Source organism: Lampetra fluviatilis, chromosome 1 (genome assembly GCF_964198595.1).
Source record: "Lampetra fluviatilis chromosome 1, kcLamFluv1.1, whole genome shotgun sequence".
Classification (NCBI taxonomy): domain Eukaryota; kingdom Metazoa; phylum Chordata; class Hyperoartia; order Petromyzontiformes; family Petromyzontidae; genus Lampetra; species Lampetra fluviatilis.
In genome coordinates, this window is record NC_136275.1 from 3,639,838 (window position 1) to 3,661,666 (window position 21,829).

A 21,829-nucleotide genomic window follows, 5' to 3' on the forward strand; every position below is an offset into this window, starting at 1 on the left:
ATAATTACTGGCGAAACGTCGGACTCGGATTATACATTTTGTTTGGTTTACTCTCCACCACACCGGTGTGCTGAACTAGTAACAAAAACCGGCACGCTTTGTTGACGTGACAAACCTTACCAATTGGCTGTGTCGGGTGGTGGCGGGTTTAACGAAACATTTATATTTACGCGATCTGACTCGAAAACCTCAATTATGGATCAAGGGCGATGGCAAGCCGAACGATCCGTCCCGTACTGCTCGGCAAAGAGGGGACGGGATGCGTACGGATGACGCATTTACAGTCAAGAAGATGTCGGGATGCAGAGCAATGCTAAATTTGCGATTACTAAAACCAACTCCAGTGGAAAAACACGTTCCTTCGGAGTGGGCAGGTAGGAACTTGGTTGGACAGCGCATTCGTGCACGACAGACAAATATGCACGACAGACAAATAATCCCTGGTGGGCAGTGTGGAACCTGTTGTTCCTACCTGAATACAAGATAACTTGACTTGAGGTAGCCAGGCAGCCAGCCAGGTAGCCAGCCCCCTTAACTATCGGCCCCTCCCCCTTGCTTAGGCCCCTCCCCTTACCCCCCTCCCTTAGGCCCCTCCCCTGACCCCCCCTCCCTCAGGCCCCTCCCCTGACCCCCCCCCTCCCTTGGGCCCCTCCCCTGACCCTCCTCCCTTAGGCCCCTCCCCTTACCCCCCTCCCTTAGGCCCCTCTCCTGACCCCCCCCCCTCCCTTGGGCCCCTCCCCTGACCCTCCTCTCATAGGCACCTCCCCTTTCCGTACCCGGCAGTAGGTCTCCACCAATCAAAGAGCTGTTTATATTATATATTTATGCACGACAGACAAAAAATCCCCGGTGGGCAGTGTGGAACATTGTTCCTACCTGTAGAACGTTCGACATTCGAGCCTTGCATAAGAGCCACCGGCTTTGTGTTGTTTGTGCAGCAGCTACTGCTGCTGCTGCAGGGGGGACCTTTGGAACGCCTACCCCATGCAAATATAACGACGTGCAATTCTGCTCATTTTTTTTATTCAATAGTTTATTGACTCAACAACATAATCAATATGTACGGTGGGGGGCGGAGAGGGAGGGGAACGAAAGGGGAAGAGGGAGCGGTGACTATGTGGGTGTCCATATATTATCATGCTCGTTGACACAGGAAAGCGGAAAACCTAGCCGAGTCTTAACGCCAGAGGTGGGACAAAGTCATTGTTATGCAAGTCCAAGTCGAGTCGCAAGTCATCAAATTCATGACTCGAGTCTGACTCGAGTCCAAGTCACATGACTCGAGTCCACATCTCATAGGTGGAACAAAGTCATTGTTATGCAAGTCCAAGTCGAGTCGCAAGTCATCAAATTCATGACTCGAGTCTGACTCGAGTCCAAGTCACATGACTCGAGTCCACACCTCTGCTTAACGCTGTTTCAGAGTCGTGCCAAGTTGCGCAACAGGGGGCGGTGTTGCGACGTTTAAACACGAACGAATACTTTTGCTGATAGGTTTTCACAATTTGGAATGTTTGACCAAATATTGTACAACTTACATTGCATGGGGTTTCTATGTTATGGAAGGAAGTCGCAGAACCCGGAGGAACCCCCAAGAAGAATAGTGGCCGAGCATAGCGAACTCCGCACAGAGAGGCACCCAAGTCATGGATTTAATCCAGAAACGTTTTTGCGATGAGGCACAACGGTGACCATTGCACCACCCCTTGGAGGGGGCGTTGGGGACGCAGGTGGAGGTGGTGGAGGGTTTGTTGGGGACGCACGTGGAGGGGGGTGTTGGAGACGCACGTGGAGGGGGTGTTGGATACGCACGTGGAGGGGGTGTTATGGGAGTGTAGGTAGATCACGTGTTGGGAGTCGAAATGGAGGTGTGAGTTACTCGCGAGAATCTTTGCTTTGCTAATTCATTCCGATACATTCTGCAGATGTTACTTCTTCTTCTTCTTACCCTTTCCCTTTTTGCCTTTTTTACCCTTGCCCTTCGCCTTGCCCTTCGCCTTGCCCTTACCACCCGCCTCCTCCTCGTCCCCCCTGGCGAGCTTCGCTCTCTTCTTGCCGAGCGGCGTCTTCGCGTACCACGACTGTGGATGACAGGGGCACAACGCGGCAACGTGACGGCGTGTGTATCAGTCAGACGCCACCTCTACTTTCGCTCCAGCGCATGTTGGGCCTTTCGCTCGGAACTGCAGGCAAAAGCGTCCAACTGGCAACTCAGAAGGTCGTGCGCGTCGGTGCGTTCACGTGGGTGCCTCGTGCGACGTGTCAACATCGGCAGTCGGGAAAGAAGAAGTAGAAGACACACGGGGAGACAAAGGTGGCCGAGCATAGTGTTTGGCCACCCACTCCGTCGTGTGCCATAGCCGGGCTTCACACGTGAGCGCAAACAGCGCTTGCCCCAAAAGTCTGTTAAGGATAGACCGGGAATCACTTCTTTCAAGTGCATTCCTGCTAATCTGCCACTGCTGAAGCAAGTAGATGATCTACAAATATTTTTAAATTTTCATCTGTATATGGGTCCTGTGCTGTTGTAATGTGTGCAATGTCATGGTGATTGTTGTGGTTACTAGTGTTACTTCGAATTTGTTGTTTGCACAGGAAAACTATTTTACCAAAGGCGTTTCTATTCCTCGTTTTGCAATATTCTATCGAATCTTATTCCTCACTCTAGATGCACTATTTTGCAATATGTTTCTCTAATTTTAATGTTCAGTTTAGTTAAATAAATAAAAAATAAGTAATATATTGTAAAAAAAAAATAGTTGACTTTTTTATTGCTGTATTTAGTCTATTCATCGTTTTAATGCGACCTGTTGCAAACGTGGTGTTTTTAATCTTAGTTTTTCTGTTTCGTTGATGAAACCCGATTCAAGATGCTGCTTCTTAGCTCACAGGGCAATTCTAAATAAACGGTTCAACCTCCTCCTCCGTCTCCTAATGCAGGTCGGTAGGGGGGGGAGGGGGTGGGTGGGGGGCAGTGTTGAGTGCAAAGGGGTGGCGGTCAAACGGAGATGTCATCACCTTGAAGGCTTCTTCCTCCTCCAGGAAGACGGGGTCAATGCGCGACAGCGACCCGATGAATTCGCCCGCCGTCAGGGGCCGCTTGGCCAACTGCTGCACGCGCCGTTCGCTCAGCACAGCCTGCGCCGCCTGCACCATCTGCCCCTGCGTGTAGCCGTCGGTCACCTTGGCCAGAGAACTGAGGTCGAGCGACGGTGTCACCGCACCCCAGCTCGTCACGAGCAGATGGCGCCAGAGCACTGCGATGCAAACACGCGAGCGGGGCACGAGGCTTATGTGGGGCTGTTGTTATTTTTTTTTTCAACTGCATGATGACAAATGCAGTTTTCCATCTGCTGAGTATGTTGCGTGTGTGCTGGGAGCGCTGCGAAGCCCGGGTTCGATTCCCGCTCACGGCCAACACCGGTCCTGGGCCTCCTCCAGGTCGACTCAGCCTAAGATGAGTACCTGGTGTAGTGTGTAAACATTGGCACTGGGGAGACAAAGGTGGTCGGGTGTGGTGATGGCCACCCACCCTCTCTTGTACCGTACCGGCCTTTATTGGTGCTCCGTTTACAGCACTTGCCCCAACAGTCTAAGGCGGCTATACGGGGGATCTTTGTCTTTGTGCTCCAAAAATAAAGCCCCTTCCGTTGTGGTGCAGTGCTGATTAGTGTTGGTGGCTCTGAGCCAGTGGTGAAAATTCCGCAGTTCTATGCCTGGGTCCAGTACTTCAAACAATAAATACACTACTAAGCATTACTATATACCGTGAATGTGTTCCGAGTTCGTGTCTTTAAAAAAATAAAACATACAAAGCGACTTCTGTGCATGCATATTTGTTTCAAGCCACGTGATAAAACATTTTCGTTGGCTACACGTTCAAAAAGGGGGCTTCCTACTAAGTTTGGGAATTGTTTTAGGGTTAAACTAATATTATCACCGGGATTATTATTTTATGTTTACGATCATCCAGCTTGCGTTTGATACCGAAGCGAGAGGCGTAATCTGGGCGTGGGATGAGCACGATCTTCTGGTAAAGCTTGCAGAAGGACTTCTGGTCGGCCAGGAAGGGCTGACGGGACGTGCCCACCAGCATCACACGGTCCTCGGCTGTCAAGAGCTTCAGCATCTTGGGCAGATCTTTCTTGAGTCGCTTGGGTTCCAGCTGTCGGACAAAGATGAGAAGCTGTTGCGGTAAAACAACAACAACAAAACAGGCACGAAAAACTGCGCAAATGTCGTGAATCTTGAAGCCCCCTTAGGAATCGAAACAGGATAGGGTGGCGACACTCACTTTCTTGTCACCTTTGGGAACTTTCTTGTAGAAAGTCTTCTCGGCATCTTCAATCAACACCACAGACGGTTGAAGCAAGCGTGCTACCTGCAAGAAGAAGAAGAATTGAGTGCGGCGGGGTTGGAAAGGGCACTTGCAAGGTAACCAACCTGAACCGAGGGCATTTGCTCATGCGTGATTGTATATGTTTTAAAATGCACAACCGGTGATAAACAGATCAAATGTATTGTTTAAATGTTCTACTCTCAGGCTAAATTCTAGGAATTCCAGGAATTTAGCCTGAGAGACTTGCATTGAGGGCCACTCAACCACTCATCACCGCTCATCGTTCAGCCAGCAAACTCTAACAGTATCCAATGTGAAACCTATTTACATTCTCAGTTTCTAACAGCACGTTTTGTAATGTATGCATGTTGGACTTCTTTCGCACGGTACGTAAACAACCGTGCTAACTCAGAATACACCAAAGCAACTTGTAACTTGCTGACCCACCCATCCTGGGCATCTGTGGAAAAAAAGAGCTTCATAGCTCATCGGATTCCTCCAGTCGAAATAAATATTCTGATCATGAACTCATCACTATAGGTACGCACCTTTAAGACCATGTGCATCAGCATTTGGAGGCCGCTCTTGCTGGGGTACTTGTCCACAATGGTCTTGGCAGAAAGGTCAAACAAGTTGGCTCCAGTTTCGGTACAAATCGCATTTACCAGCGTGCGTTTGCCAACCCCGTTTGGACCCGTCAAGAGCATTGACTTCACAAGTGGCGCCTTTTCATGGACGGCCTGGGAGCCTGCACACAACAAACCACCAAGCACAAGTTTCAGTACATCAGAATCAGAATATTTATACGGGAGGGGACCGAACGGTCAAAGACAACAGATCTCCCTTATCGCCTTAACAGACTTTTAGGGCAAGTGCTGTAAGCGGAGCGCCAATAAAGGCCGGCACGGTACAAGAGAGAGTGGCCGGCCATCACCACACCCGACTGTCTTTGTCTCCCCAGTGGCGATGTTCACACACCGCACCAGGTACTCATCTGAGGCTGAGTCGACCTAGGCGAGGCCCAGGACCGGTTCAGATAATCGCCACCGGCGTTGGCCGTGATTAAGAATCTAACATGGGTTGCCGGATTCATAACGCAGCTCATTTGAGGATGAGTTGATGCCCAGGACAGGTCCAGATAATCGTCACCGATGTTGGTCGTGAGTGGAAATGGAACTCGGGTCGCCGGGTTCGTAACGCAGTGCGCTAACCGCTACACCGCCGCTCCCCAAGTGCAGCAGTGGAGCTTCCCGAATGGAAATGTATAGACAGATGAAGATCCCTCACTCAGGCTTATACTGCAGACTGCATTGACACATGGCCGTTAGCACTTGCTAAGACCGGCATGGTGTTTAGCAAATGTCACGGCTGTCTTTGTCTCCTCAGTGGCAATGTATTTTAGAATCTACATCGATCGTTGATCCTGAAGCGATTTGTAACAATGACCAGAAAATGTAAACTACAATGCAGCAGCAGTCAACTTAAATCTTTCTTAATTGTTTTGGCCTTCTCCACCCTGGGAGATGGGAATCAGAATGAAGTCAAAGTTTTTTCATTTGTCCAAGTGTAGGCGTTTTTTTTTTATCCCAGCCCAGTTTGTGATGTGGAAATAAAAGAGTCCAAGGAAAACATCCTCTACGTTTCATATTTGGGCAGATTTTGAACAAATCCAGCCAAAACTTTAACTCACTTAGTGAAGAATACGTCACATTCGGAAAGTATACGTGCTAAATCTACCAAACTGTAAAAAAACTAAATAATTTAAACTTTAGTATTTGAGCCAATAACTACAACATTTATATATTAACATAAATCATGTTTTTTCCCTACCCATAAACACCTCAGGACCGTTTTCACAGATTTCACGCTAAAATATTAAAATAAAACATTTTACATGACAAAAGTATGACATGTGATGAAAAGTGAATACGTATAACATTTCATTCTTTCATAAAAAAAAAATAATCACCATTTTCCACAAAAGCGGCCAAAAAACTCTTTAACTTTTTATGAATAAACATTTTTTATTGACCCTGGAGGGCTGGTGGACTGAAAGATTTAAAGTAATTTATCAATGGATTTAACTCCTTGGCCATAGTGAAAAAAAAAGACACATTTTCAGTCAGAAAAAAAAGTGCAATTATAGTTGCTGCTCTGCATCTACATCAGCAATACGAAAGAAGACTAGTTTAGGAAACCTAGCGGCAGGATGGCGTAGAGTGCTACAAGCTGTCGGACGTCAGACAAGGAGGGCATGGGTTCGATGTCCGCCTGCCGCAGAGTGGTTCCCAGGTAGCTGTATTCTCCTGCAGAGAGAGAGAGATCAACAGTCGTGTTAAGCCGAGCTTACCCCGGTGAACTTAGACACGCGGCTATGAGAAACAATTTTAACGCGTAGGCTTTCGGGACGAATGTTAAGTTTCTTAATTGATTTCTGGTTAAGATCGCGTGAGTGCAATTGCCGATGTGTGTCGTATACCCTCATCCACCTGGCACAGCCGAATGAATAAAGTTGTAATTGCCACGAACAAATGTGCCAAGTTTGATTGCGTCAGCACACCGGTGTGTTGAAGAGCAATCGACGACACTGAAACAATTTGGTACGATGTTTCATTGGTGATTACAACCAGCATATATCAGAATTCAATCCCCGTAGAATTGAACACTGCAAGAGTTCAATCTTGCAGTGTTCAATTCTTGCGTTGTGGCCGAAACGTCGTGAGAATTGTTTTATTATGTTTTATTTTTATTATTTTATTACTTCCCTTCTACGTGACTTTACCGAAAGAACCAAGAAGATGAGTTCAATCCTGTTTGATTCTTTCGGTAAAGTCACGTAAATTTACCGAATGAACCAAAGAGTATGGATTCCTGCAGTCACGAAAGCTTCAAATCAAGATTGAGTTCAATCCTGCTCGTCGTCTGATGATGCTGGTTGTAATTACCAGCGACACGTCGTACCCAATTGTTAAATGTTGTGGATTGCTCTTAAGCATACTGGTGTACTGAAGCCATCAAAATGTGCGTGTTTGTTCACATGACATGTATTGTTGTGTATGATACACATGGGCATTGTACTCATGAGATTTGACCCAAACATCAATTATGAATGTTTAAATATTGCAGATGTTGTTGGTCTCTCAGACAAATCTAATTGTTGCGAGTGAAAATTGAGTTAGATTAGAGTGCGGTTGGGGACTAAGACAACACACTCAACCACATGATAATTTGAGAAGAGAATTACCAAAGCAAATCATGCGACGGAAAGTAAATGTTAAAGACCCTTCATCATCCATAACACAGGTCTTTTGGGTTAGATCACGTCAGTTTGGACATCGTAAGCCAAACAGGATCAAATATCAATCTTGAATTTACTCATACATGAACCAGAAGTGAATATCTCCACATAAATAACGTGGCAGGTATGTTAGAAACATATAGAAAATACCATTGGGCTAGTGCCTGGATTTTCTGGCTTCTTCTTCTTGCGTTCATTGTTAACAGTTCTTACCCAAAAAGTCAGACAGCTGCACTTTGGGTGGGCGGATCAGAATTCCCTGCAAGACCAGCTCCTCAAACAACGACTCTATGGTCCTGCGACACACACACACACAGACGAGACGTTAACACGTGGGTGTTTTGGTTAAAAAGTTAAACAATGGAGACATGTTGTGAACATAAGGGCACGCACAGTCTGCGTGTGTTAGAACAAACATGTGACCTGCAGGAAAAGTGGGCAAATTGATGAGAGTGGCATCCTCTTAATTGCTCGGGCCCACCCAATGCCATGACATTAGCAGAGGCGTTACACTAACCCGGATCACAACACATTCTTTATGCCCAATGAAGGCCCCGTTGAAAGCACTCTGAGACGCTCCGATGTATGGAGTGTTGTATGAGAAAAACTAATCATTACTATCGTTATTTATTATTACAGACTTTCCAGCTTGTCAAGTTTCCACATGCATACTGCAGTGGCGCGCGGTGGCTGGGGAGGCACTGGCTAGTGTCAGAGCCAGATTCACACACTGAGGGGGGCGTGGCCTCACGGAGGGGGGCGTGTTAGACACGTCCCCCTCAGTGAGGCATATGTGATAGCTGCCTCCCCTGGTACTTTTTCATTGCAGTTTCATGACGAGACCAGCGAGCCTAAATATCTTTATACACATACGTGAAATAAGTTACCTGGAGTATGGAAGGCGAGGACATGAAACGAAGGGGTCTACAAACATTACGTTGGTGACATACTGAGATGGTAACAGGCACGCGCTTATTGCCCGCGCTCCATCCAGTTACTGAGGGGTTGCGCAATCAGAGGGGAGGCTGAGCTCGTCGCTGCCTCACCCCTCGTCTCTCCCTGTATTTGCAGCGGAGCTCCGCAAATTTGGCGATTTTGACTATAAAAATGTTGGAATCGTACAGAAATAACAATTATAACACAGATCAGTGGAAAAATCTTCATATTTATTTTATTTGATTATTCTTTTTTTTTACTTTTCGTAACAGCTATTTGAGTATGACAGGTGAGGCTCTGCTTCCCCTGCCTCCCCTGACCGCACGACTCTGGTATACTGCACCTGTCAGGTGTCAGGTCCTTTTCTTTCTTCTTCTTCTTACCGCCCTTTTTATTCTTTTTCTAAAAAAAGAAAAAATATTTATCTAGACGATGATTCCCAAGTCGATATTTACGTGTTTTGTTTCTCTTTTCCAAGAGGCATTCGGTGTCTGAATTTTGAACCTAGCACTTTTGCGATTGACATTCATTAATCCGTGTACACTTAAAAGAAGGGCCATTTGCCCTAAATGTCATAGTGTTTATTTGACAAATGTGTGAATTTAAGAATAGGGTTTTTCCCCTTTTTTCTGGCAACAAAACTGAAACCTTTTTACAAGGATTCATGTCTGCATTGACCACAATACTTGCAGTCAAAATGCAAACAAAAAACACACTATGATAATATATGCATTGTCCTTGAAACTGATTGGTCCACACCAGGGACGGCTTTCTTTTGAGCCTCGACCCAATTGGTGCTAGACCAAACGACGTCAAAAGGCGTACAGCTCAAAGACAATGCACTATCAGAGCAATGATAAAAATGTGTGAATTGTTTTTATAATATAGGTTTTTGGGTCAGATCGCGTTATTTATAAATGTGTCGTAACCCTCCACCACTCGACACGGCCAAACAGTAAAAAATGTGTCACGTTTGTCAAAGGACAACATAATTCACTTCTTTAGCCCACCGGTGTGCTGAAGAGAGAATCAACAGCATTTTAAAATTTGAGTAGTACGACGTTTCGCTGATAATTACAATCAGCTTCATCGGACAAGAATGGTGAAGCTCTCCTGTTGCTTCCGGTCTTAAATAGAGCAGCATCAGGGTGACGTCATCAATTAATTCAATTCAATCTGGTGCAGTGATTCGAGGCAAAGAGGGGGAGGGTTTTGTAATTATATAGATTTGACACTTTGGTTGTCTGGCCACATGGTAAAGATGCACTTAATGATTTTCTAAATCATCTCAATGCACAAAACCCGGCTATCCAGTTCACCATGGAAATGGAGGTAAATAACAGACTCCCGTTCCTAGGTATTTTGCCGGGACATGGCCTTAATGGCAAAATAACACACAGCGTTTGGCCGTGTCGGGTGGTGGAGGGTTACGACACATTTATAAATAACGCGATCTGACCCAAAAACCTATATTATGAATAATATTGGTCGCGAAAGCCTGCTACGTGTTACATTGAATTGTTTTTAGTTGCGATAATTGATCCGCTTTGTTTGTAAGGTTACCTTCGTTCCACCTTTCTTCTTCTTTCCTTTTTTGCCACGGTCTTTTTCCACAACGAGTTTCAGGTTCCTGAGTTCTTCTCGCATCAACTCATCCACCTTGGGGACAACAAAAGTAAAAAATCATCATCGCTTGCTGAGAAAGATGGCTCCAGAAGGGCTTGTCTTACTTCGTACGGCGATAGATGTTTTAAAAACTTGGGGGGGGGAGGGAGGATATAAATAGGATGCAAAATATTGTTACTGTTGTCATTCTGACTTAAAAAAAGGGTCTTGCCATATTATACACATGTTATTTGCAAGAAACCTTACCGTGTAATTAGGATACTGAATTTAACCTTTGATTTTAAGGTAATAATTGGATTCTCAGGTTATATGTCTGATTCCAAATATAGTATATATTTATGAAGGTTAGGAATTTAAAATGCAAATTAGTGGTTAACTCAGCAGGTCATCCCTCCGGGGACAATAAATGTCACTTTGAGCGAAGTTTAACATCAGCTGTCTGATGGAGAGATTAATCACCAAAACCACCACCACTACCACAGAAATGTGGTATATTAACCATTGATTGAGTACCGTCAAGAGTGAAATATCAACAAGAATCTAAGTACCTGTTTTCTGATCTCGTTTTCAACCTTCTTCCTCATTTCCTCCTTTACCAGCTCTGCATTGAATTTTTGGCTGAAATTGTTGGATTCGTCGCGGTTCTGCCAGACATCTGTGAACAAAGCACAACTGATCGGACACCCTCCCACAACGCGCGCATTCAAACAACATGTTTGAGTAAAGTCCTGTTGTGATTTAAAGCTCAGTTCCCAGGGAATGCCTCCAGCCTGAAAGGCTGACACAGAGGGCTAGGAAATGTCTTCGCAAACAGTCACGTTGTAGACATATTGCAGGAAGTGCTTCCCTCCCATTTTTTGTCCTGCTAAAAAAAAACACACCCTCGGTGCTTTGCAATTGAAAGCATATGCACGCACGTACTTACCCGTGTAGGTTTTGTGACCTTCAGAAATAGTCGGAAGGAAATTGGAGGGGGCCATTTTCCACCCTTCTTCCTCCTCCTTTATGAAGAAAAGAAGGATTTACGGGCCGTTATGTCTAGCTCAAGCTGTTGTTGTTGTTGTTCAACAAATGGCATGTCAAAGAACAATACGAGGACTGCATGCAGCTGTCGTTGCCACGTGCACACAGAATTGCATACTTCGTAAAACGGCTTTTGTCCAAGGCGATGTATCATTTCTTAAGTAAATGTAATAATGGCAGTTTTTTTTTTTACAAATTTGACGCTGTATGTGATTATAAAATGAAATCTTACTCCTAAATACAATGCTCATTTTACGATGCTCACACCCACGTCCCTGTAATCTTAATCTGATAGTGATAGTCACCGATATTGCAATGCCATCAGTGCTGATAAAATAAGGTACACGAGAAGACATTTACAATCCGACCTACACATTGCAAAAGAGTTAATGATTGTAAAGAAAAAATGGAATCGGTCGTATTACATTTGTACTAAAAACATGCAACTTTCCCCAAACAAAGTGTACATTATTCACTTAATTAACATCTATTGAGAAAATGTAAAAGCGTTAATATATTACTGAAGTATCTTACCTCGTCTCCTGCTTTAGATTTCTTTCCTTTCCCTTTATTCTTCCCTTTTTCCTTTTTCTCATTTTTCCCCTTTTTCCCTTTCTTCCCAGACTTCTTCTTATCCTTTGGATTCTGTTGCTCTGCTTCTTTGGCAGCAAGTTCTGCTGCTACCTGTGAAGCGGATGAAACATGAATAATATGACCGATGTTTTTCTCTTTGCAAGCGTGACAAAGAAGTCTCAATCGGCGCATATATCCCTGTACGGTTGGCTACGTACGGTGCGAAAGAAGTTCAACATTACGTACGCAATTAAATGTTTGTAACATTATGGGAATATAAAGTAAGAAAAACAATTACGATATACACTGTACCTCTTCTGGTGTCTTTTCAGCAAAAATTAATGCAGATCCTCCATCCTCTTCATCGGGATACTCGGGAAACTTTCCAGTTGCATCCCTGCAAACAACGAGTGTAAATGGATTTGAATCCCAAAAACATTGAAGTATTTATGCTGAAAAATCTTTAAAATGCTGCCGACTTACAAGGCTGCTGACTTTAAAGTCTTCTGTAAACGTTCATCCCATATTAATATTTGTATCCGAAATTCACAACCCAGATCTCAATCTACAACCTCCAAAACATGTTTGCAGACATATACTTTGAACACGTGAAAAAAATCATAACAAATCGCATTAATTTAAAACCACTGGGAGTAGTTAAAAACTATTTGAAGAATAATTATAAATTATAGCTATCAAAAGCAGTGCAATGAAATGCAACACTTCCCCTTGCATGTGAGACGTAGAATCATTGACGGCTTGTTGAATTGAAGGCCCTCGGCGTGCCACGCATTGCGTGAACGTACCTACACTCGATGAACCACTGCCGAATCTGCTCCTGCATGGCTTCCTTCATATCGGGCCCCTCCACCTCCAGGAGCTTCTGCTTGATGGACACAATGCCCTGCTGGTATTCCGTCTCGTGTTCATCCTGAGTCAGCCGCCGCAGTGACTCCACTTTCTCGGCATTCACTTGGGCCAGGCTTTTCTTCGGCAGATTTGAAGGGAATGTCTGACGGTCAAAGCACACCGGCGTACTCGTATCATGCCCCACGTCTTTTGCGTACATAATTGCACGGAATGTTGTGGAGCGCACAGGGAGTTTTGAGGGTTAGTTAACTAAAAGAAATTCATGTTCTTGGTTCTTTCGGTAAAGTCACGTAGTAGGGAAGTAATACAATAATAAAAATAAAACATAATAAAACAATTCTCACGACGTGGCCGAAACGTCGTGAGAATTGTTTTATTATGTTTTATTTTTATTATTTTATTACTTCCCTACTACGTGACTTTACCGAAAGAACCAAGAAGATGAATCCCTGCAGTCACGAAAGCTTTAAATCGAAATTTAAAATAAATTCGTTGTGTTAGTTGCCTCATCCTAGATCTCGCATTTTCTATTTGAGTATCGAACGATAATAAATAGATGATTGTCTTAAATTGATATTCATATCAAACGGGGAGCTCACCATTCCAAGAAAAATCAGTTCTTCCTCCCTTTCTCGCTTTGTTCGTCTCCTCTGCATGAAACCTTTCCACATCTGTACAGCAACACAAATCATAAGCATTCATATTTTAATAAAACAATCACCTTTACATGACAACATGTTGATGTAAAGCCATCGTGTCTAAAACTAAAATGAATTTCCAGAAGCTTTACGACTAATGGAAATAAGTAATTTGTGTCGTGGGTGCTCTAAAAAAAAAAACTATGATAATAATAGGTATTCGATAAAAAACCGCAGCAAAAAAAATCCTTACCTTCTGGATGATGACAGCTGCTACAGTGATATCCATGGTAACAGCTCCACGCTCCTTGGCCTTGCGTTCCCGCTCCTCCTCCATCCTGATTTCCTGCATAAACTTGGCACGCAGCCTCCCCTGGCGGGCTCTCTCCGTCACCTGGACAATCCTCACCGCCTCCTCCAGGGACATCGGCTTCTCATCCTTAACTTGCTTCTGTTCACAAAATAAACAATACGGCAAGTCTGGCTCTCTCGTTCGAAGAGTTGACTCACAGATTAAGAAAACTTCTGAGTTGAAATCTATCGGTGGTCGATTCAACTGATCATCGCTGTGTGGTTGATATAATTCAAACCGCTTCGTAGGATGCCAACATTTCTTGCACTGTGGAAAGATTAGTAACTGCGTAGGAATTCTTACAAATATTGCAGTTTATCATTTGACTTGGACGATGATTTGTGTTCATACTCTCACTGTGCAGCAAGGATCTTGACATTGTGCCCAACACGATCAAGATCGTGTTTTATATTTTGCTTGCTGTTATAAATTAGATATAAAAATCCATTTTACAGTACTCTATTTCAATACACAGGTTGTTCCTCAGAGGTCAGGTTGCTACGAAGTGTGCTATATTATCCACCTCTGTGTGGCCCTTAAAATTAATAAAAGTTTTTTTCTCGTGACCACGTGATAATGTGAGATGTCTTCGCTAAATTTGCCAAATGGCTGTTTCTGTAAAGCTCTACATTCCTCACTAAAATGGAAAAAGTATACAGTGCCTTAAAAATATACAATGTACCCAAATGACACAATCAACATGAACACAAACAATGGAATAAACATTTATTGCTATATTTGATATGCGTGAATTAGGGTTTATACTTCAGCTAAAAAAAACTAAGGATATTTATCTGAAGTTGGGACTGGAGGTACCTTTTCTACATCTTCCATTCCCATCTTTTCCAGCACCGTTTCAAGAAGCTTTTCCCGCTCCTTGATGATTTTTAAACGATCATTGATAAAATACTTGGGAACAGGAATCTCCAGGTCTTGCTGCAAAACAAAAATACAAATATTAATGTATTCGATTAAAACTTTCTAAAAGTGTATCTGCAACTAGCTAAGTAAACCTACAAAAGATGTGGCGTTTAATCAGTATGGTAAATTAAGAATGGGGCGTCATTTGGAGTAAGTTGAGTCCACACCGGCCAATGTGGCTACAATCCTTCTGACGGCTACCATTACATTCTTGCATATGGCATAATGTTCAGGAGCTGAGCGCCAATGTCGTGGTTTGTTCAGGTCTGCTAGCCACGAGAGTGCTTCAGGTGAGAGTGTGTGCAGTGTTGCCATTCCTCCATCTGGAGAAGACACCCGCAGATGGATTCATAGCACACTATCTATTCCTTCTAGACTTGAAGCTTTCGTGAGTGCAAGGATTCATATTCTTAGGTTTTTTCGGTAAAGTCACGAAGGTAAAATTTTTTAATTAATTAAAGTAAAATAAAATAAAAATCACGACGGAAGCTTGTGTTGCCTCCGAAACGTCGTGATTTTTATTTTATTTTACTTTTATGAATTTTAATTTTTTACCTACGTAACTTTACCTAAAAAACCCAAGAATACTATCTATTCCGATGGAGCTGTGAACTTTCAAATTTGGATTGAAAACTAATTTCTTCAGAACCGCGTATTGTGTTTTGTGTTGTTCGCCTTCACCCCTCACCTCCGATTAGCACGGTCGGCTACGTACGGCGCGAAAGAAGCTCAACATACATACCCACATACTCATGCACGCCCTTTTACTTTACCGCATCCGCTTGCTCCATAGAATATGTTTCTTTGCACGTGGCCTCATGTCAGCAGTGTGCAAAGAGCACCGAGTCCGATGTCTCCTTCGTGCAACGGGGGCGGCAGGCTTTTGGGTGAACGTGTGCTTCGGATGGGTTTTTTGTTTGTTATTGTTGTTGGTGTACTCACAGGCGTGAGCTTGAAGTCCTGTAGCACGTCGTCCACGTAGTGAAACTCGGAGCACTCGAGGACCACCATCTCCTGCTTGAGCTCCAGCAGTCGGCCCATGACGCCGTCCAGTAGGTGACGCAGGATGCGCCGCTTCTGAGGCTGCACCACCTGGTCGTGAGCGGCCTCCAGGCCCCGGGTGATGCCCAGGTAGCGCAGGTAGAGCGTGGCCAGCACCTGGAAGGCGGCCAGGCGGTCCTTCTCAGGCCGTGGAGGCTCTGGTGGCAGCTCCTGGCCAAAGAGGTGAGCTATCCCGGCATTGGCCTCTGCCCACAGCGCGTTGTATGTGCTGCATGCAAGAACATAGTTGATTTACATTGTTCATTTCAGCAATAAGTCTTCACGAGTCGCCTTCACGCTCACCTGTGTGGCACTGACTCACCTGTGAGCCTCTGTAGAACACTCTCACATCTGTGAGATTCCCGCTCTCATCTGTGAGCCCCTCTCACCTGTGAGATTCCCTCTCACCTGTGAGTCTCTCTCACCTGAGTCTCTCTCGCCTGTGTGAGTCTCCCTCACCTGTGAGTTGGTCTCTCACCTGTGAGTCTTTCTCACCTGTGAGTTGGTCTCTAATCTGTGAGTTGGTCTCTCACCTGTGAGTCTTTCTCACCTGTGAGTTGGTCTCTAATCTGTGATTTGGTCTCTCACCTGTGAGTCTCTCTCACCTGTGAGTCTTTCTAGCCTGTGAGTCTTTCTCACCTGTGAATTGGTCTCTCACCTGTGAGCCCCTCTCGTCTGATTCCCACTCACCTGTGAGTCTCTCGCCTGTGTGAGTTTCTCTAACCTGTGAATTGGTCTCTCACCTGTGAGTCTTTCTAACCTGTGAGTTGGTCTCTAACCTGTGAGTTGGTCTCTAACCTGTGAGTTGGTCTCTAACCTGTGAGTTGGTCTCTAACCTGTGAGTTGGTCTCTAACATGTGAATTGGTCTCTAACCTGTGAGTTGGTCTCTAACATGTGAATTGGTCTCTCACCTGTGAGTTGGTCTCTAACCTGTGAATTGGTCTCTCACCTGTGAGTTGGTCTCTAACCTGTGAATTGGTCTCTCACCTGTGAGTTGGTCTCTAACCTGTGAATTGGTCTCTCACCTGCGAGTTGGTCTCTAACCTGTGAATTGGTCTCTAACCTGTGAGTTGGTCTCTAACCTGTGAATTGGTCTCTCACCTGTGAGTTGGTCTCTAACCTGTGAATTGGTCTCTCACCTGTGAGTTGGTCTCTAACCTGTGAATTGGTCTCTCACCTGTGAGTTGGTCTCTAACCTGTGAGTTGGTCTCTAACCTGTGAGTTGGTCTCTAACCTGTGAATTGGTCTCTCACCTGTGAGTTGGTCTCTAACCTGTGAATTGGTCTCTAACCTGTGAGTTGGTCTCTAACCTGTGAGTCTCTCACCTGCGAGTCCCTCTCACCTGTGAGTTGGTCTCTAACCTGTGAATTGGTCTCTAATATGTGAATTGGTCTCTCACCTGTGAGTTGGTCTCTAACCTGTGAATTGGTCTCTCACCTGTGAGTTGGTCTCTAACCTGTGAATTGGTCTCTAACCTGTGAGTTGGTCTCTAACATGTGAATTGGTCTCTCACCTGTGAGTTGGTCTCTAACCTGTGAGTTGGTCTCTAACCTGTGAGTTGGTCTCTAACCTGTGAGTCTCTCACCTGCGAGTCCCTCTCACCTGTGAGTTGGTCTCTAACCTGTGAATTGGTCTCTCACCTGTGAGCCATCGCTGGCTGCAGAGGCCCTCTGGCCCAGCGGAGTGGACGGCGCTCTGGGTTTGTTGTGGCCGCTGTCATGGCAACGCCTCATGCAACGCCTCCATGGCAACGCGAGGGACCGCGGTGAACTCGCAGCAGCAGCCACAGCCTCGGCGATAACAGTAAGAGCGCATTTTAAAATACAACCTCAACCTTTAATACATCGTTTATAGAAATATATTGCGCACAAAAACAATATTATTACCCTCTGATATCTATATAAAGACCTTAATCTGTACGTCTTTTAAACAAAACTCTAGGGTTCTTCCTTACATGGTAGACTTTTTGACATTTTAACAACTTTTATTGCCGCCAGCAGCAGCAACAACAGCACTGGAGGCGATTTCGATATGAAACACACAAAGTCACCAGCAAACAAATAGAAACAAACGCTACAGATCCACGCGCTGTGGCGCTAAAAGCAACGCGCACAACACGAAAGAAAAGCCACGTGGTGGTGGTGGTCATCGCGCACGCCACGGAGACGAGGAAGCGCGTCAGAAGGTGAACACCACGAGGGTGCCGTCCACGCTGGTGCAGAGAGGGGCTTGTCCGGCTCCCCAGCGTTCGAAGAAGACGTGCACATCACCGACACGTGTGTGGTACGCGTGCTCCAGCCGGAGCCGTGCCTTAAGCAGGCCTCTGAACACTGGAAGCTCCACAGAGCAGCCGTCATGGTAGAAAGCTGACATTTGATACATAAGGCAGCATTTGGGACACAGACAACAGGAATTAATCTGAAAATGCAAGATTTTTTTAAATTTTAAAGCCCCCAATTCTCGATTTTTAAGAGCCCCATAAACATGTTTGTGCGTAGTGTCATTTAGACTGCGTTCAAAATATAGGATTGCGTTTTTTGTTTGTTTGATAGAACATCAAATTAAAGTAAAGCGAGAATCATGGTTATATCTTATTGTTTTTGAGATATTTCCGATTCAAGCGGTTTTGAACGACAAAATACGCATTTTATTATGTTAAAATCTTAATAATTCGAAAAAGGTAAAAGGCGTTTCTCCTCATAGACTATTAAGTTAATTCATTGGTATTCTTTCTAATAAAACAAAAAGAACGGAATCTTTAAATTGAGCGGTTTCCAATGGGTACGTATTTAAATATAATAAGTTGAATGAAGTCGTCAACAATTTTTTGGAGTAGTTGTTCGTGTCTGATCGTAGATAAAAAAAAAGAATTGTCAAAGAATCACATCAAGTTAATTATTATATTCATTGAAAACTTTTGCCTGGCATAGACAGGCTTGATGAACTGGTATAAAATAACCACGGTATTTAATTGCACCTTTATTGCTTTTCCAGTTGCATATTGTATAATGTATTGTCCTCCCTCCCAGCTATAACTGTACGAACTCATCATTGGGAGCCATGGTCAATCCACTGCTGGATGAACACGCATTGCTCTCGTTTAAACAAGCATGCTGATATGCACGGATCTTGAGCCTTAATCGATACTAATTCGCATGATACTAAGTGTTCAAAGTTATGTCTTTGTAAAAAAAATTAGTGTTTTCCTCCGGTGCAGTGCATTACATACTACGGAACACATTCCTATGCAGGGAGCTGGTAGGAACGTTGGGTTGCTCGGTCAATGGCCAGGGTCAACGGCGGCGTGGTGTTTCCGCAAATATGCCCGACTGTGAGGGCGGGCACAAGCCGGCGTGAGTAGGTTAAACGTTGAGTTTTATAAGGGCACCACGGGGTGACCAGCCCCTCCCCACCTAGCCCCACCCCTCCTATCCCCCATCCCCTCCCCACCCTCCCCACCCAGCCCCTCCACACCCTCCCCTGCCGACCCAGCCCCACCCTCCCCACCCAGCCCCTCCCCACCCTCCCCACCAAGCCCCTCCCTCCCCACCCAGCCCCTCCCTGCACGACGGATGGACGGACACAATAATCCCCTGTGGGCTGGTGTTACCAGAGGTTCCTACCAGTATAACTGTCCATTGTAGTTTAATACAAATGGCCACATTTCATATGTCCCTTGATGATGCCGCTTTAATGCCAATGGTTACACAAGCACAATTAACAAACTGAACACAGTCTTCAACAAAACTGTGGCCTTAAAAGGAAATATATATTCGGCAACGTTTCGGGCAATAGCCCTTCTTCGTACGAATATAACTGTGCTAGTGATATATATATATTTACACGTTCTTATGTTGTTCCAATTTAGAACGCAGTTAATAAGGAAACGTGAATACGGAACTTCAGTTGACGTTGCCATGAGCTAATTAAAACTCACTCTGGCACATTGTGTTGGTTAATTAAACAAATACGCATGACCTCCCTTATCTCCACGTCAAAATTGTCTTGGTCGGTTAACCTACGGCCGTTCCACAGCAACGTTATTCAGTTCTAGATTTGAAGCTTTCGTGACTGCAAGGATTCATATTCTTAGGTTTTTTCGGTAAAGTCACGTAGGTAAAAAATTTAAATTAATAAAAGTAAAATAAAAATTAAATAAAAATCACGACGTTTCGGAAGCAACACAAACTTCCGTCTTCAGGTGGAACCGTCACAGCACGATAGCTGTATACACCTGAAGACCTGAAGACGGAAACTTGTGCTGCCTCCGAAACGTCGTGATGTTTATCTTATTTTTATTTTACTTTTATTAATTTTAATTTTTTACCTACGTGACTTTACCGAAAAAAACTAAGAATATGAACGTTATTCAGCATCAACGAGTGTTTAAGCAAGAAACCACCCGTGGATCGGTTTCGAAATGATGAGTCTCATCATCAACCAAGTGGTGTTTAGCTACAGAATTGTTCATTATTAACGGAACTGCCCTGCAAATATTCAAGAGCAGAGTGGGTGTTTTCCGTATGGAAGAAATGTATGTTATTACTCTTCTGTGTCATGCATTTTTTTTTAATATATATTTTTACATCCGCAAAATAACGGCTCCCATAACAACGCAGAAGGCCAAACACTGACATCTGGAAAGAATTATCTCTGCGAAGACATACTTAAATCTATATGTTTCCGAAACGTAAAATTATTAAAATCATGATATATACGAGCAGACGAGCTCAACGCTGCAATTATGGTATTTTACAATCATGACCAGGTTTCAATGACTGCCACCATCACGCAATGAACGAACCCCCCTCCCCTCCCCCTTCTCATTCATCACGTTTGTGATACTTGAATGACCAACCCACCCGATGTGCACCCGATCTCACTGGATCTCGGGTAAGCTCATACTTGTCAACCCCTTATCAGTGCCCTACCTTATTACAGACCAATTCAGACTACCATACACTATACACTACACTATACACTACACCACTACATACCTGTCAACCCCTTATAAGTGCCCTACCTTATTACAGACCAATTCAGACTACCATACACTATACACTACACTATACACTACACCACTACATACCTGTCAACCCCTTATCAGTGCCCTACCTTATTTACAGACCAATTCAGACTACCATACACTATACACGACACTATACACTACACTATACACTGCACTACTATACACTACACTACTACATACCTGTCAACCCCTTATCAGTGCCCTACCTTATTACAGACCAATTCAGACTACCATACACTATACACTGCACACTACACTACTATACACTACACTATACACTACACTACTATACACTACACTATACACGACACTATACACTACACTATACACTGCACTACTATACACTACACTACTACATACCTGTCAACCCCTTATCAGTGCCCTACCTTATTACAGACCAATTCAGACCTTATTGGTCAACCCGTGCCCATTATAATTCTCAGCGTTCATCCTCCAAAGTCCAATCACAAGGGAGAAACACAAACAAATAGACGGAAATAATTTTGCCCGTACTGAAACGGCTGTACGCCGTGTGGACCTGAAAACTCAATTTCCCTGTAGATGAATAGGGGTGGGTTGACATCTATGGTAGCTGGTAAGGTACTAGAGTTCAGTTTTTATTGTTAAAGTTTTTTATGGGGTAATCGGGGATGAACTTGCTGTAATGAAAGCATTACAAGGTTGTGAGTTAACTTGACTTCCACTCCACTTTTTTTGGTTGACTTTGAATCAATATGCGCTTGAACAAGTTAGTTTCCAATCCATCTTAACGAAAACCCCAATGTGTTAAAAAGTCGAACCGAAGATCTGAACTAACTGCAAATTTCCACGAACATAAGCCAGAAGCATGACCGAAACGAAATAACTTATCTCGAAACAAAAGGATTTTAACCGGATCAGTAGTTGTTGAGTCTTTCGATACGAGGCCCTTATTGTTGGGGCAGGTATTGTCATATAATGAGATGGGCATGGGAAACCACCACGACGTTTACAAACGTCACAGACTAATTTTGACCTCGTGGAGCTCCCTACCCGGTTTTAGACGTCACTCACGATAACCGTGGCCGGGGAATCGAACCGAGAGGGCCAGGTTCGTATCGCATTGCGCGCTCTGCCGCTCCACCACAGCGGCTGAACACTCTTCACGAGGTGACGTGTGGAAGCCTCCCTGATGGCAGCAGG

General features: G+C 44.4%; 1 protein-coding gene across 2 annotated transcripts; it reads right to left on the reverse strand.

The window, feature by feature from the left end:
* Window positions 1-1,706: 1,706 nt before the first annotated feature.
* Window positions 1,707-17,428, reverse strand: LOC144952302 (dynein regulatory complex protein 11-like). Of its 2 annotated transcripts, none has more exons than XM_078882713.1 (19): window positions 17,259-17,427; window positions 15,519-15,846; window positions 14,472-14,591; window positions 13,557-13,754; window positions 13,265-13,336; window positions 12,602-12,807; window positions 12,108-12,192; window positions 11,757-11,906; window positions 11,125-11,200; window positions 10,748-10,854; window positions 10,137-10,232; window positions 8,917-8,975; window positions 7,851-7,933; window positions 6,538-6,645; window positions 4,888-5,087; window positions 4,295-4,381; window positions 3,988-4,165; window positions 3,019-3,257; window positions 1,707-2,081 (listed from the first exon to the last, which is right to left on the reverse strand). In XM_078882713.1, exons 1-19 carry the CDS (start codon window positions 17,336-17,338, stop codon window positions 1,929-1,931), a joined length of 2,625 nt encoding a protein of 874 aa, XP_078738839.1. In that variant the 5' UTR covers window positions 17,339-17,427; the 3' UTR covers window positions 1,707-1,928. The 2 variants fall into 2 exon arrangements, with proteins under 2 accessions (XP_078738839.1, XP_078738915.1); XM_078882789.1 differs by having other exon boundaries at window positions 1,994-2,081; window positions 4,306-4,381; window positions 17,259-17,428.
* Window positions 17,429-21,829: the final 4,401 nt, after the last annotated feature.